Source organism: Neofelis nebulosa, chromosome 17 (assembly GCF_028018385.1).
Source record: "Neofelis nebulosa isolate mNeoNeb1 chromosome 17, mNeoNeb1.pri, whole genome shotgun sequence".
Classification (NCBI taxonomy): Eukaryota; Metazoa; Chordata; class Mammalia; order Carnivora; family Felidae; genus Neofelis; species Neofelis nebulosa.
In genome coordinates, this window is record NC_080798.1 from 7208604 (window position 1) to 7224628 (window position 16025).

The 16025-nt window shown below is 54.1% G+C and overlaps 1 protein-coding gene and 1 long non-coding RNA gene across 3 annotated transcripts; one reads left to right on the forward strand and one right to left on the reverse strand.

The window, feature by feature from the left end:
• Positions 1–4443: 4443 nt before the first annotated feature.
• LOC131499888 (cytoplasmic tRNA 2-thiolation protein 1-like) lies at positions 4444–8848 on the reverse strand. 2 transcript variants are annotated; one of them, XM_058708436.1, is made up of 3 exons: positions 8641–8848; positions 6715–7253; positions 4444–5173 (listed from the first exon to the last, which is right to left on the reverse strand). In XM_058708436.1, exons 2-3 carry the CDS (start codon positions 7220–7222, stop codon positions 4599–4601), a joined length of 1083 nt encoding a protein of 360 aa, XP_058564419.1. In that variant the 5' UTR covers positions 7223–7253; positions 8641–8848; the 3' UTR covers positions 4444–4598. The 2 variants fall into 2 exon arrangements, with proteins under 2 accessions (XP_058564419.1, XP_058564420.1); XM_058708437.1 differs by lacking the exon at positions 8641–8848 and adding an exon at positions 8551–8640 and having other exon boundaries at positions 6715–7259.
• On the forward strand, positions 5077–6012 carry LOC131499948 (uncharacterized). The gene is made up of 2 exons (XR_009256119.1): positions 5077–5197; positions 5522–6012. It is a non-coding gene; the product is annotated as an uncharacterized LOC131499948 (long non-coding RNA).
• Positions 8849–16025: the final 7177 nt, after the last annotated feature.

A 16025-nucleotide genomic window follows, 5' to 3' on the forward strand; every position in this document is an offset into this window, starting at 1 on the left:
CGTCTAGATCCATCCATGTTGTTGTAAATGACAAGATTTCATTGTTTATGGCTGAGCAATATTCCATTGTGCACGTATACCACGTCTTTCTTACCCACGCATCTCTGGATGAACACTTCTCTCTTCCATAATTTGGCTATTGTAAATAATAGTGGTTTTTGTATTCTTTGGGCAAATACTGAGTAGAATTACTGGATCATATGGTAGTTCTATTTTTAATTTTTTTAAGGAACCTACATACTGTCTTCTCACCGTGGCTGTGCCAGTTTGCATTCCCACCAACAGCTCATGAGGGTTCCTTTTTCTCCACAGCCTCACCAACATTTGTTGTTTCTTGTGTTTTTGTTTTTTGGGTTTTTTTTTTTTTTGAGAGAGAGAGAATGACAATGCAAGTGGGGGATGGGCAGAGAGAGAGGGAAAGAGAGAACCTCAAGCAGGCTGCATGCCTAGTGTCGAACCCGACATGGGGCTTGATCTCACAAGAGTGAGATCATGACCTGAGCCAAAATCAAGAGTTGGACACTTAAGTAACTGAGCCACCCAGGCACCCCTGTTTTTTTTCTGACGTTTATCTTGTTTTAAATAATCTCTACACCCAACGTGGAGCTCAAGTTCAAGACACTGGGATCTAGAGTCACATGCTCTTATGACTGAGCCAACCAGGCACCCCTCTTGCTTTTGATTTTAGCCATTCTGACAGGTGTAAGATGATGTGTGTGGGTTTTTAAAAAAGATTTTAAAGTAATCTCTACACCCAACACGAAGCTTGAACTCACAACCCCAAGATCAAGAACCTCATGCTCCACCAACTGAGCCAGTCAGGTGCCCGGTTTTTGTTTTGTTTTAAATCTCTGCACATTCTTCCCCATTATGCCCGACTTCTTCCCCAGTTCCCTGCTCTGTCATAGCTGACTTAACATTCTCAAAGACTACCCTCTCTATAGATCACACCGAGATCTTAATTCTTAGTGGAGGCCTGACAAGCTTGGTAGCTTCTCTAAAATATGAAGTTCACAGGAGAACTTCCTCTTCTAGGGACATTCCACTGGCAAATGCTAAGTGAAATCCACTCTGTCACTAATAGCGAGCATGCTGCATGTCCACTAGGGCAGAGTCTCCCGAAATTGTTAGAAGATGACATGGGGACTGGTCCTTGAAGACACGATCTTGATACCTTTATATTCCCCCCACCCCATGGTGGTCTCTCCTTCTGCTGTCTGCTGTCACCATCCGTCCCGGACTATTGTCTGATGGTCTCCATCCCTTATAAATAAAACACCTTCCCAGTGTGCATCATCTGCTTTCCTGGGACCAGGGTACAGTGGGTTCAGGAGTCACTATCTATGGTGTCAGATTTGTGTGGATCACAACCCCAGCCCCCAAACGCACATCAGTGATGCGAGACCCTGCAAAGGTTGCTTATCACATCAAGTCTCAGTTTCCCACTGGATGAGGAGAATTGTTAGCCAGTGTTCTCTAGGATTGGTTGTGAGGGTTCAACGGGGCAATATGTAGAAAGGTACAACCCTGAGTCAGCACGTGAGGACCTCCAGTGAATCTCCATCTCTTTCCTAATCCTCTGCTTGGAGGGAGATCCGGGCACAGGGGTGCTTCTTAAAGTGTGGTCCAAGGGCCAGCAGCATGACATAACCTGGAACCTCAGAGAAGACCTTGTCCCTCCCTGTCCCTTCGCCAGGCAGGCACTACAAGGTGAAAAGCATGTTAAGGCAACAAGAGGGTTGAGGGGAAAAGCACAGAGATGAGCCCAGTCCACTCCACCCCTTCTTCTGGCTTCTCCTTCCTAAGAAGGCCCCGGACTTTCAGAAATTGCTGCGACCTAGGTGCCCTGCTGGCCTAGAGCTCGGAACCTTGCACCTATGGATTGGGGTCCTTGGCAGAGTTGGGGTTTCCTGAACTCACCCAGCTTTGCTCCAGAACCATGGACAGCACCAACCCTTGGGCTGGGAGGTTCCCAGGTCTGGCCGGATGGGCGGAGCGCCCCCTGGAGGTAGTTCTCTGACTTGCCTCAGATGCAAAGATGAGAAGTCGGGGGTATCGGCTGGCGCTATAGTCTGTCGTAGGGGACAGAGGTGCTGGCCAGAGTACGTCCAAGCTTCTCCTTGGTCACCCTCTGAAAATCCACTCATCCTGAGGACTCAGCTTCAGAGACACAATGCATTTCTCACAGAACACTGGATGCCTTGCTCCTCAGGGCTGACTCTGCCCTCACCCTGTCCAGAAAACCCTCCCTCTCCTCACTTTCCAGCGGGTTGATATTTGCTGTTGCACTTTTTTAAGTTTATTTATTTATTTTTGAGAGGGGAGGGAGGGGCAGAGAAAAGGAGGGAGAGAGAGAATCCCAAGCAGGCCCTGAGCTGTCAGCACAGAGCCTGATGTGGGGCTTGAACTCACAGTGAGATCATGACCTGAGTCGAAATCAAGAGTCAGCCGCTTAACCGACTGAGTCACCCAGGCGCTCTCGGAGTCGGGAATCTTCTTAATCCGCTCTGGGATTGAGTGTGTTTGAAGCTGGGTTCTGGTGTTTTTGTGGATGGGCCTACTTCCGGGTGACCCTTCTAATTTGTAACCCTACTTGGGTCCTAACGGGTGCTTACTGGGCCTCTACTTTTTACGAGACCCTGAACTTCAGACTGTGTTTATCCTGTTTCATGAGGCTGCCCAGGGGACAAGAGCAGGTGTCAGGCTGACTCAACACTGTTCCTTCCCCCCAGATTTTGGCCCTTCCAGTCCCTGCCCACGTAGCTCTGCACTCCAATTCTGTGTCTGGTCCCATGACACCGTTGAAAGTTCTACTCAGATCCCCAGCCTCTTTACCCTGTTTTCTGCCTGCTTCCGCTTCTGGCCCTTCCAGCAGAATGAGCCTCTTTTCTGTGGGATCCTGGCTGCTTTTCCAGCTGGCCAGTGGAATTGTTCTGGCATGATATACTCTGTCGTGGCTGGAAACCTCCCTTGCTTTATTTTGGTCTTCTCCTGAGTCACTTTCTCAAAAAGGCCCTGACCTCCCAAACTGCAACAGCACCCCCTTCACATTTTGCATTAAGCTCTTTGTTATTCATACATAGCTCACATCATCAGAGGTCAGATTGCATACTGATTTGTCTATGCCTCTCTCCCACAATACTAGAAGTTCCACAGCTGATAGTTGGTTTTTTTGTGTTTTTTATTTGAGAGAGAGAGCGTGCATGCACGAAAGCAGAGGAGAAGGGCACAGGGGGAGAGAGAATCCCAAGTAGGCTCCTTGCTCATGGATCATGACCTGAGCCGAAATCAAGAGTCTGTTGCTCAACTGAACCACCCAGGCCCTTGGAGAGTTCTTTTTTGTTTTCTTTTCTTTTTTTTTTTCTTCCAGTAATCTCTGCACCCAACGTGAGGTCGAACTCACGACCCCGGCCGAGATCAAGAGTCGAATGCTCTTCTGAGCCAACCAGGTGCCGGGAATGAGGGTTTTTGCCCCCCCCCCCCCCCCCTTTGCGCAAAGGTAAACATCAAGGTTACTGGAAATGAGAGTCCCTCAAGTGAAGCGGTTTTGCTTATATTGCAACAGGCAGACATGACACATAGTAGGTCCTACAGAAGCTTTAGGACTCTCCTGAGCATGCCCAGAACCTGGCAGAGTATGAGGCAAGCAGCCCCCTAATTCCTACCGGCTCTGAGACCCAGGAGTACTGCCCCTCCAGCCCCTTCTCCAGGCCCCCAGCCCCTCCTCCCTCAGACCCAGGGGTCTCGGCCCCTAGCCCCTCCTCCCTCAGACCCATGAGTCCCGGCCCCCAGCCCCTCCTCCCTCAGACCCTGGAGTCCTGGCCCTTGTCCTTCCTCCCTCAGACTCAGGAGTCTGACCCCACAGGCCCTCCTCCCTCAGACCCAGGAGTCCTGATCCCCAGCCCCTCCTCCTTCAGACCCAGTTCAGGCCCCCAGCCCCTCCTCCCTCAGACCCAGGAGTCTGACCCCACAGGCCCTCCTCCCTCAGACCCAGGAGTCCTGATCCCCAGCCCCTCCTCCTTCAGACCCAGTTCAGGCCCCCAGCCCCTCCTCCCTCAGACCCAGGAGTCCCGATCCCCAACCCCTCCTCCCTCGGACCCAGTTCAGGCCCCCAGCCCCCTCCTCCCTCAGACCCAGGAGTCCAAGCCTCCAGCCCCCTCCTCCCTCAGACCCTGGAGTCCTGACCCCCAGCCGCTCCTCCCTCAGACCCTGGAGTCCTGGCCCTGTTCTTCCTCCCTCAGACCCAGGAGTCCTGGCCCCTGTTCTTCCTCCCTCAGACCCAGGAGTCTGACCCCACAGGCCCTCCTCCCTCAGACCCTGGAGTCCTGGTCCCGGTCCTTCCTCCCTCAGACCCAGTAGTCTGAACCCACAGGCCCTCCTCCCTCAGACCCAGGAGTCCTGATCCCCAACCCCTCCTCCCTCAGACCCAGTTCAGGCCCCCAGCCCCTCCTCCCTCAGACCCGGAAGTCCCGGCCCCCAGCCCCTCCTCCCTCAGACCCAGGAGTCCCGGCCCCCAGCTTCTGCGGGGTCGGCGGCGACCGGTCCCGTCCGTCCCCCTCCCAGCCTCGCAGCGAAGCCCGGGCGGAGGTCCCTTGGGTTTATTCGCAGCGCTCTTTACAGGCAGCCCCGCACCCCCCGGCGGCGGGGCCCGGCGCAGAGCCGGGGTCGCTGGGAGGCGGGGGTGGCGGCCCCGACGACCCCTCCTCGTCGCGCCCCCCGCGGCCCTTGCCGATGGCCAGGCGGGGCCGGCCGCGCTGCAGCCCGTCCAGGAGGGCGCAGGCCTGGCAGAGCGCGCGGCTGGCCAGCGCCCCGCAGCGGGAGCAGGCGCCGGGGGGCGGGGGCCGCGCGGCCGGGGCCAAGGCCAGGCGCTCGGCCGAGTGCACCAGGTCCAGCGCCGCCGACGGCCGCGCCGCCTCCAGGAGCTTGAGCAGGTGGCGCGCGTGGCCGCGGAAGGCCTCGGGCGCGTAGACGCACTCCTCCGAGAAGTAGTCGAGGCGGCGGAAGTGCGCGTACAGCACCACCTCCTTCTGCGAGGCCAGCTGCAGGGGGCGGCAGCGCGGCAGCGCGCCCCCCTCGCCCCGCGAGCCCAGGCCCCCGCCCCGGGCCAGCCGCCCCGCGTCGCCCCGCAGGAAGTTCATGAGCACGGTCTCCGCCATGTCGTCGGCGTTGTGGCCTGGGGGAGAGAGACGGGGAGCCGGTGAGATGGGGGCGCCGCCGTGGGGCAGCAGGGACCCAGACGGACGGGGAGGGGCCCTGGAGAGCGGCCCAGAGTGGGCGACCCGGGCTGGAGACCCCCACCCCACCCCCAGACACTGCAGGACGCCAGGACCAGGAGAGAGATGGGCGGGGGGGGGGGGGGGGACAGCAGGGAGGGCCGGACAGGGCCATGGAGACCCCTGGGCACCGCGCGACAGCCCGGAGGAGGTGGGCGGTGGGCACAGTGAGAAACGAGAGGGGACACACAGGCCTCCAGGAGGCAACCCGGGGCGCCCTCATTTGCCACCCACTTATCGCCAAGCAGGCCCTGTGCCAGTTGCTTTTTCAGGAGGGTCAGTCTCAGTTGAAGGTGTGCGTCACACGGCACCGGCACCGGCACCGGAGAAGTCAAAGCGGCCTCTAACGGTCAGTGGAGGTGTTGCTGTCCCAGTGCGGGGAATGCGGGTCACCGCGTGCAGGAAGGCCAGCGAGAGCTTCGGTATTTCCTCAACAGTCACCATAGACGTCACCTAAACGTCTACCTATTCTGCATCTTGTCGTCTTATACTTGAGTCTGTCTGGTCCGACAGACACCGGTCCTCTTGGGGCTTCTCCAGTTGGCCACACTTCCCCTCCTCAGGGCCTTTGCACCAGCCTCCTCCTCTGCTCGGACCCCAACAACTGGGTCTGCCCTTCACTGGTTACTCAGGCGGCCTTCAGGTCAGGCTCACTCAGGAACCACTTCCTAACTCCAGGCTTCCCCCTTCACTGGGTCCTCCTGTTATAAACTGGCAAAGTCTGTGTGATTTTTCCTTAGCAGCACTTACCGGGTTATAATTATGGACATGTCGGGAGGGCAGGGGCAGAGGCTGTCTTGGGCAGCATCAGGAGGCAAACATCTCTGTAAGGTCTGCTGTTTGCCAGTCTCTGGTCTAAGTGCCTCACACAGAACTCACTTTATTCCCAACGACCCTGGGACCTCGATATTATTAATAACCCCGTTTTACAGATGAGGTAACCGAGGTTAGGTATTGCTCGAGGCTACAGAGCGTCTGGTACAGAGGAGATGGTCAACAATCACGTGTTGAAGCAACGGTTGGGAGAGAGGAAGTTCTCAAGTTCTCAGAGAGAAGAGGCCGACAGAGAAGGGGGGTCTAAAGAGTTGCGTTTCAGACTACAGATGGCTTCTGATGGGTGGTGTCACTTCACTCGCCTCCTTTTGTGAAGGGACACAGAGAATGTCATTTTGGAAACTGCAGGGAACACAGCCCCAGCCCCCGGAGAGCACCCCTGCACCCCTCCATGGCCAAAGCGAAGGCAGTGACTCAAAGCTTGCCGCGCCCAGCCCCGGCGCGCACACACTCTGCCCACGCACCTTCAGCGGGCGTGCGCACCCCCTTCTCGTGGAGATCCCCCACTTCGGGCACCCCCGGCGTCTCCTTCACCCCTTGCTGGGCACGCGCCCAGCCCCCTTGCAGCGCCCGCCCCGCGCCCCTCGGCTGCGGCGCCCGCGCTCACCCGTCACGATGTGCGTGGCTCCCACGAGGCGCGCCCCTTCCTCCAGCGCGCGGCGCCGCAGGACCCCGCAGAAGGTGCAGCAGGCGCGGCTGCGGCCGGAGCCGGCCGTGCTGCGGGCCACGGCGTCCATCGTCCAGCCCCCGAAGAGGTCGGCGTAGGCCACGACGGTGAGCGGGAGGTCCCAGCGCGCCGCCTGGCGCCGCACGGCCGCCAGCGCCGCGTCCCGGTAGCCGCCGATGCCCTCGTCCACGGCCACCAGGCGCAGCGAGACGCCCAGGCGCGGCGCCAGCTCGCGCAGCACGTGCGCCAGCACCGTGGAGTCCTTGCCGCCGGAGGCGCCCACGGCCACCACGGCGCCGGGCGGCAGCAGGCGGCCCGCCAGCACCGTGTGCAGCACCTCGGCCTCGAAGGCGGCGCAGAAGCAGGCGCCGCACAGCGCTTGGCCGGAGCGCGGGCGGCGGAGGGCGGCGCGCGCCGCGTGGCAGGAGGCGCACTGCGGGGCGGGCATCGCGGGTTCCGGGCGGGCGGGGGGGAGTTGGCTGCCCCTGGACAGGGAGAGAGGGGAGGCAGGTTACGTGCGGATTCCGGATGGCGGGGTCGATGCCTCCGGGAAGCCTGCCTGGATAGCGCCCAGAGTGCATATACCCATTGCCTGGAACCCTCTCCCAGCACATGTGCAGGATTGGCACCTTCAAGTCTCAGCGTAAGCTTTTCATCATTCATTCCTTCATTCAACAGGTATCCATTCATTGCCTCCCATCTACCCAAAATGCGTTCGATACTGGAACAGCAGTGAACAAAATAGGAAAGGTTGCAGGCACGACGTTCTAGGGGAGGAGCCAACCCATGATAAGTAAATAACCAAGACACTTTACAAATATAAGGAGTAATATGAGGTAATTATCCTCTGAGCTGGGGCCAGAAGGATGAGAAGGAGTCAGGCAATTAGATCAGGGTGGGAAGAATGTTCCAGATAGTTAATAGCAAAGGCAAAGGACCTGAAGGGAAGGGCCTATATTCAGTTGTTTGGAAAGTGAGTTATAGGCGAGGACAAGAGAAGATCGGGGGCTTGGAGGTTGGCAGGGTGAAAAGGTTGGGTTTTATTCTGAATGAGCTGAGAACCGTTAGATGGTTGAAAGCTGTGGAGTGATAGGATGTGATTTATATTTTGACAGGATGCCCCAGGCTGCTGCGTGGGAACAGAGAGTGGAGAGTGGCGAGGGCAGACACCGGTAGACCAGTGAGGAGGCTCCTACAATGGTCCACATGAGCCGTAATGTGGCTAAGGGCTGAGTAGAGAAAGTGGAAGTGAAGAGAAGTGGTCAGATTCTGGATCCCTTCTGGAAATAGAGTAGGTTGAACTCACACGAGACTTGGTTGAACGAGGCAATAGAGGAGAGAAACAGAGGACTGACGACTGCAAGGTTCTGCCTTCAGCACTTGCAAAGATAGTGGGGCCATTTCATGGGGAGGACGTGGGAAAGAGGGAAGAATAGGGAAATATTGCGAGAGGTGTAGGTTTAGTCCAGAGAATCTGTAACTTTGTTTGGGCATGGTAATTTGGAGGTCCTTTGTTTGCTCTGAAGTCTTTCCTGAAACCTGAGCTGGGTCTGGCGCTTCCTCTGGGCTCTCATGGCCGCCTGACACCCCCCAGGCCAGCCCTGATCACTCTAGATTGTAACCAAGGCAGAGGAGGCTGCGTTCGAACCGCCCTCAGGTTGAGGGTGGAAGCTAGGAATCAGAACCTAGACAGGCTCCAAAGCGGGTCAGCAGGGGCACCGGACACAGGCGTTGGAGGATCGCGGAGAGCGGTGCCATCTCTCCAGGGATGCCTACCGGAATGCGTGGGAAGGTAAGATGGAGACCCTCAACTCCTACACGGCAGCACGACAAAGAGCCGAGATCGGCCTGCTGAGGAGGGGAAACTCACGTGAGTGTTGAACCCGCGCTGGGAAGTCCAGGCTCCGAGAAAACGCGGAAGCCTGTGGAGGGACTACGATTCCCAGAAGGCTTTGGGTTTACCCGCCTACGACTCCCAGGTGCCGGCGCGGCGGCTTGGCCCTCATCGCCTTCAGCGGCGAGACCAACTGGGCGCACACGCTGCCAACCTCGCCGTGACGTCACGCTCTCCGCCCACGTCTCCCAGAGTGCTCCCGGCCAGGCCGGCACGTCTCCCGTCTGCGCCTGCGCAAAAACAGGTGGGCCGTCTGATTTCTGTGTGCCGCCGTACACTGTGCACTTTATGCTAGAGAAGGAATGAATGCTTTCCAGATTTTCTGCTCTTATGGAAGTATGATAGAATTTATGGTGCGACTGGAGAGTTGTCGGGGTGGGGGGAAGAGAGGGATAAGGGCACGCAAGGGAGAGGCCGCGCGTGCAACCGCACATTGCAAGGCTTGGGCTGCAGCGCGCGGCGCACGGTGCACGAAGTGGGCTTTTATGCGCTCCGCCCGCAGTGGGAGTGGGTGCGCGCGGGTTCCCAGAGCCGCGGCGGTGCGGGCTGGGGGCGCCCTGCGTCCGCGGAGCCGACAACCGGCGGTTTGCGGTTCCCCACGCGGGTACCGGGCTGGGGGTGGAACCCAGTGGGCGGCTACGCTCAGGTGTAGCGCACGGACGAGTGCGCGCACCTCCAGCCTTGTGGAGTTGAAGGCAGAGCTCGAGATGGAGGACAGGTGAGCCCCAAGACACGGAGGGTTTCCGAGGGCACAAGCCTCCGAAAGCAAAAAACCGAGCACTCTCCCGGGTGCTGGGGCACATTTGAGTATCTGAGGCGGTCGCGAGGGTTGAACCCTGGTTATCGGGTTCCTACGTTAGTGATTTCCTGAGGCTTCCTGTGTGCCGGGTCCTGCCCTCGGGGGCACAGGAGTGTCATGCCTGGGTGGGGAGTTGAGGGTGATGAAGCTTGATGTGGAGGGACCAGATGTCAGGGGCTGCGGGAACCCAGAGGTTACAAGTGCCGCTAGCCAGGACATGGGGGAAAGAACTGCGCTCGCTGAGCAATTAGCATGCGCTCGGCACGTACCGTCTCACATTCCTCCTCTGTAAAGTGCGCCTAACAACAGAGGCTGCCCCACAGGGTGTTTGTGAACATAAATGCGTTAACATGGCACGTGTGTATGCGCCAAACAGTAAACTTTCATTATTCTCCTCCCATTTAATTCTCCTAATCAAGGTCGGCTTCTCTTTGGGGACCAAGCCTAATAGTTCTTTTCAAGAAAGGAGATGAAGTTTCAAAACTGACAGTTTTTAAGCCAGTCCTCAGTTCGGGGTGGTTTTGTGCCCCCGGGAACATTTGGCACTATCTGGAGACGTGTTTGGTTGTCACAACCACGGAGCGGGGCAGGGGTGGGACTGGTGTTTGGTAGGTAGAGGCCAAGGGTGGTGCTGAATACAGTGTGCACAGGCTGGCCTCTCACTGCAAAGAATTATCCAGTTTGAAACGATAGTGCCAAAGCCGAGGAACGCTGGCCTGAGTGGTGTTCTTCTGTGATGTACATTCATTTTTCTGCCCCAAAACTAGTATACAAATTCAGGTGTTTCTGTGTTGGTTTTAGTCTCCTACTTTGCAAGTTTCTCTAATTAAATCTCAACACCACCTGTATACTTTTGAGTGAGAAGTTAGTAACAAGGATTACCCTCAAGACTAGACGTCATTGGCAACAAGAGGATGTGAAAGCCAGCCTGCGCCACTTGCTTAGTCATGCGACCTTGAACCTTTCTGTGCCTCAGTGTCCTCTGTGGGGGTGATAAAGCAGTTGTTGGGATAAAGAGGTAAATGAGTTAACATGTAAAGCTTGGGAGTGCCTGGGTGGCTCAGTCGGTTAAGCGACCGATTTCGGCTCAAGTCATGATCTTACAATTCGTGAGTGCGAGCTCCGCGTCAGGCTCTGTGCTGACAGCTCAGAGCCTGGAGCCTGCTTCGGATTCTGTGTCTCCCTCCCTCTCTCTCTCTGCCCCTGCCCCACTTGTGCTCTGTCTCTCCTTTTCTCTCTCTCAAAAGTAAATAAACATTAAAAAGTATATTTAAAAACATCATATAAAGCATGAAGGTCAGTGCTTGGTGCTTAATAAGTGTTTGGGGTGGGGGTGTGCTGGTCCCTTATGTCACTTCCCTGGGGTGGCAGTGGTTGGGAGTGTTGAGAATGGGACCAGTCCCTGTAGTCCTTAGTGGCCACATTCACCAGCAAGCTGGCACAGTTTGGGCAGAGATTCCTCACGGATGTTTTGCAAACATTTTTATGTTTTGTTTGCTGCAACATGTTAATATTCCAGTGGAAAAGACTGTAAGTTGGTGTTGGGGGTTTCTGGAGAGGGCAGATGACTAGCTCTCATCACCTGCAGGGTAAGGTCGAATCCCTCAGCCTGGTGTTTGCAACCATGCCCTTGATGACTTTTTAGCCTCTCCCATCCCTGAGATTCTGGCAGGTCCCCCACAATCGCCAGCGAAGTAACTTTTCTGCCAGGTGTTTGCACGTTTTGTCCTCTCTTCCTGAAGACCCTCCCTCCCTCCCTCACCCCTCCTCCCCACCACACTGATTCCTGTTTGTCATCCGAGTAGCCATGTGGATGTACTTTTTCCAGGTAGACTACGGGACCCATCCTACCTTGCACTGCGTTAACAAGCCACCTCTAGGTTCACTTTGTCAGAGGCCCCGTCACCTTGGGCTGTGACTGTGACTGTTTCAGTGTCTCTTTGGGTTGGGAGCTCCTTGAAAGAGGGCTTCGGTTGGATTTGCATCTGGGTCCCAGCGTCTAGGCACAAGGCCTCGTACAGAACAGGCAAGGTACTCAAGGCCCTTGCTGAGCTGTTGCTGGCTTACCTCTCCTTTCTTGTCCCCTACTGTGATCTGTACCCCAGTGAGCATGAAGCCCAGGCAGGAAACTTGCCACGTGGTATTGTGGTTAAAGACAGAACAGCTTGGTTCTGATTGTGGGATTACCAACCTGGTTGTGTAACTGTGGACAGCTTACATATTCTCACCTGTAAGGTAGAAATAATAATGGTACAGCCTTCACATGATGAGAGCAGTGGTTCTCAATCTGAGATGATTTTGGCCCCCAGAGGACATTTGGCAGGGACAGTTTTGGTTGTCACACCTGGGGTTGAGGCATACTGGCATCCAGCAGTGTTATAAATCTCAAACACACAGGACAGCCCCAATAGCAAAGAACTAACATGCCCAAAATGTCAGTAGTCCTGAGGTTGAGAAGAGGGCACACTTGATGAATACTTGTAACAGCTCTTGGGCCACAGTAAGTGCTCCGTAGATCTGGCTGCCATCACCTCCGCTACTTACGTGTGCCAAGCTCTCTGGTGACTCCTTCTCCCTCTGCCTAGAGTGCCTTTCCATCACTTGGCATTGGTGTTGAATGCCTACTTACCCTTCTGGAACTACCCAGAATGCTACCTCTTTGGGGAAGCCTTTCCTGACCTCTGTCACCTTCAGCCCCCAAGACACCCTCAACCAGGCAGTGGAAAGAACTTTGGAATCACACACAGTCCTAGACTCAGATTCATGCTCTTTTCTTACATCTGAGTGACTTTAGACCTCAGTGACCTTATCTGTGAAGTCAAAGGGTGGCTTTGAAGATGAAACGGATCCACACTGGGTTAGTGTTCAGTTAAGGTCAGGACTCCCTTTGTGGATTACATTAGTTTATAAACCCTAAAAGCTTAGTGTTGGTTTAGATTAGGGGAAATTGTTGGGATGCCTGGGTGGCTCAGGCAGTTGAATGTCCGACTCTTGATTTCGGCTCAAGTCGTGATCCCAGGGTTGTGGGATCGAGCCCCGCATCTGGCTCTGCGCTGACAGCACAGAGCCTGCTTGGAATTCTCTCTGCCCGACCCCTGCACATGCATGCACTCTTTCTCTCTCTCTTTTAAAATAAATGAATAGAGGGGCGCCTGGGTGGCTCAGTCGGTTAAGTGGCCGATTTCAGCTCAGGTCATGATCTCGCGGTCCGTGAGTTTGAGCCCCGCGTCGGGCTCTGTGCTGACAGCTCAGAGCCTGGAGCCTGTTTCAGATTCTGTGTCTCTCTCTCTCTCTGATCCTTCCCCGTTCATGCTCCATCTCTCTCTGTCTCAAAAATAAATAAATGTATTAAAAAAATAGAATAAAATAAATGAATAAACAAATATTTTTAAAAATTTAAATTGACATCTGACATTTTTCAACATTAAATTTTTTTCTTGTCACTCAGAGCCAGAAGTCATTATACATTGTATGAGGTGACAGGAGATGGGGATTGTTTGTTAATAGAATGACTATTTTATGACATGATTCACATAAGCTTTAAGTACCTAAGAGAAAAATGCACACCATGTCTAATGGGGATCATTAGTTTTTTACCTGAATGTTTTATTTGGTGTCACTTGAAAACTTTGTCCCTGAAAACATTCCAGTTAATTTTTTTTTTTTTTTTTAAATTAGCTCCTCTAAGCTGTAACGCTTTGGTTGTTCTGAATACAGGATGTCCCGACATGGACCAGGAGTCACCTTCGAGGAGTAGAGTAGACATACAGTCCTGTGTGGGGAGTTGTGTATACCCCCCACTCTGAAGACCTCTTTTAGACAAAACAGGGTCTGTACATACAGATACGTTTCCCACCTTCTTGGACGTACGTCAGGAAGCTCAGGGGTTGCTTTAGAGCGAACACACAGTCTGGTCTGGGGCATGTATGTCTGAGCCTATCAGATCCAGCCCGAAAGAGAACTTCCCCATGAAGAAGAAAATAGATTTCATTCTTACAGAAGAACCACATTTCTAATGTTAGAGTTTCTTGGGAATGAGGGGCTTCCGGATGGCTTGGTTTCAGCATCCTCCCTCTGGTTGGCCATGTGTTTTCTGGAGAGTGTGGGCCTGGGAGGGTCAGTAGTGTGTGTGACAGGTCAGCCAGAGGCCCTCTCCCTTTTCGTGAAAGAGGGACCTGATGAACGTGGGTTGGGGCAGAGAGAACGCTAGGCATTGTCATCCTCAAACCACAGCCACCCTCAGCCTGACTCCAAAAACAGAGCTGGGGGCGGGGAGTATGTTAGGAACCCTGCAGGAGGAAGGGACTACTTCCTGGGCGGAACCAGAGAGTCCAGACTCCTTGGGGGAGACCCTGGGTCTCCTGGGTCATAATAGGCTCTTAAGGGATGTACAGACACAACATGGCAGCCAGACAGAGCCTGCTTTCTCCAAAGGCACATACACTTTATTAAATGAAACTTGGAAACCTGTCACTTGGAAAATGTGGGTGTGCTAATTTGAGTCACATAACATGCGTGAAGGTTGCTGTTTAAGACGTCAGACTTTTTTTCTTGAAATCTTACATAACTTTGGGAAACCATATGCAATTGATTTTATCCTAGCTGGTTCACCTTTCAACACTAGTGGAATGGATCCTTTTCTGTTTTTTGAAGAAGTAACAGGAACACACTCTTAGGCTTTCACACCTATAGTCACACAATTATGCTGCCAAGTTCTTTTTTTAAAAAAATAATTGTTCAGGGGCACCTAGGTGGCTCACTTGGTTAAGCATCTGACTTTGGCTCAGGTCATGATCTCAACTGTTCCTGAGTTCAAGCCCCGAGTCGTGCTCTATGCTGACAGCTCAGAGCCTGGAGGCTTCTTTTGGATTCTGTGTCTCCCTGTCTCTCTGCCCTTCCCCAGCTGACACTCTGTCCCTGTCTCTGTCTCTCTCTCAAAAATAAACATTAAAAAAATAATTGCTCATAGTTGGGGCGCCTGGGTTGCTCAGTTGTTTACGTGTCTGACTCTTGATTTTTGCTCAGGTCATGATCTCGCGGTCGTGAGATCGAGCCCCGAGTCGGACTCTGCTGAGGATGAAGCCTGCTTGGGATTCTCTCTCTTCCTCCCTCTCTGTGTCTCTCTCTTTCTCTCAAAATAAAAATGAAGGAAATCATTGTTCACAATTAAATTTTTGCCACCAAGAGCCCAAATAACAGTAACACCCTGTCCTAAGTCATAACCTCTGTACTTGCAATAGGGATTTGTGATAAAACGAGGAATGAGAAAATGATGGCTCATAGTCTACAAAACTCACAGGCTCTACAGTGCCTGTGGAGAGGGAGGGGTTATGTTTACTGGGCACTCCAGGAGACAAACCACACTTCTGACAGCAGCCTTTCCTGTCCCGCAGGAGGAGGAGGAAGTGTGGAAACGTGGGTCTGGGTGTTCTGACACCAGATGGTACGTATCCACGCTTGCTTAGTTGCGGGCTCCCCAGAAACCACCAGATGCAGCCGAATCCTGTGTGAAGAATCACGTCTGGGGCGCCTGGGTGGCTCAGTCGGTTGAGCATCCAGCTTAGGCTCAGGTCGTGATCTCACGGTTGGTGAGTTCAAGCCCTGCATCAAGCTCGCTGTCAGCGCAAAGCCTGCTTCGGATCCTGTGTCCACCCCCACTCTCTTTCTCTGCTCTTGTGCTCCCCCCCACTTGTGCTCTCTCTCTCTCTCAAAAATAAACAAACATTAAAAAAAATAATAATGGGGTGCCTGGGTGGCTCAGTCCGTTAAGCGTCCGACTTCGGCACGGGTCATGATCTCACGGTTTGTGAGTTCAAGCCCTGCATCGGGCTGTGTGCTGTCAGCTCAGAGCCTGGAGCCCGCTTCAGATTCTGTGTCTCCCTCTCTCTCTGCCCCTCCCCTACTTTTGCTCTTTGTCTCTCTCTCAAAAATAAATAAACATTAAAAATAATAATAATAATAATAATAATAATAATCATGCTCCCAAGAGCACATATACCGTGGAAAACTCCTCGTTCCTACAAGTTCGCTGACCCCCTGCCTAGAAAGGGGAAACAGTCACCTTCAAGTCTCTGTTGGCACCTGCTTGGTTTACATAGCAGCTGGACACCAGCCAGCATGGCAGGACTACGGCACCGTCCACACCCGCAGCATTCCCAGCTGGGAAACAGGCATTAGGTGAGCCCTGCTGTTTTGAGCCCAGCAAATACATTCATAAATGGCTGCTGGGGCAAGTCTACCAGGATGCTTCAGACACTGGTTTTGGTCCTAAAGGGCAGCACCAAATCCAGCTGAGGTTCCCGAGAGGCACTTGACGATCCGTTGTCTTCTATGTGTGAATGGGATGCTTTTCTGCCACGTTTGGGGGTTTTGTTTCTTCTCGCTTTGCTTAAAGGAGGGGTGTCCGAATCCAGGAGTGGTTTTCTATCAGCAACGCTCCTTTGTAAGCTGTCTTTCCAGCTGAAAAGCTGAAGAGAAATTCTGCCGGTGGGTAGCTCTTTCTGCCTGTCCCACAACAGAGAGTTTGCAGCTGAAATTGGACTCTCGTTTCAGGGCTCC

What these genes read in the sequence shown, in the direction of transcription:
- LOC131499888 (XM_058708436.1), bottom strand. Translation starts at nt 7,222, where the DNA reads ATGCCCGCCCCGCAGTGCGCCTCCTGCCACGCGGCGCGCGCCGCCCTC. An exon ending in AGCCACGCACATCGTGACGG is followed by an intron (nt 5,174 to 6,714) that starts GTGAGCGCGGGC and finishes TCTCTCCCCCAG; the next exon opens with GCCACAACGCCGACGACATG.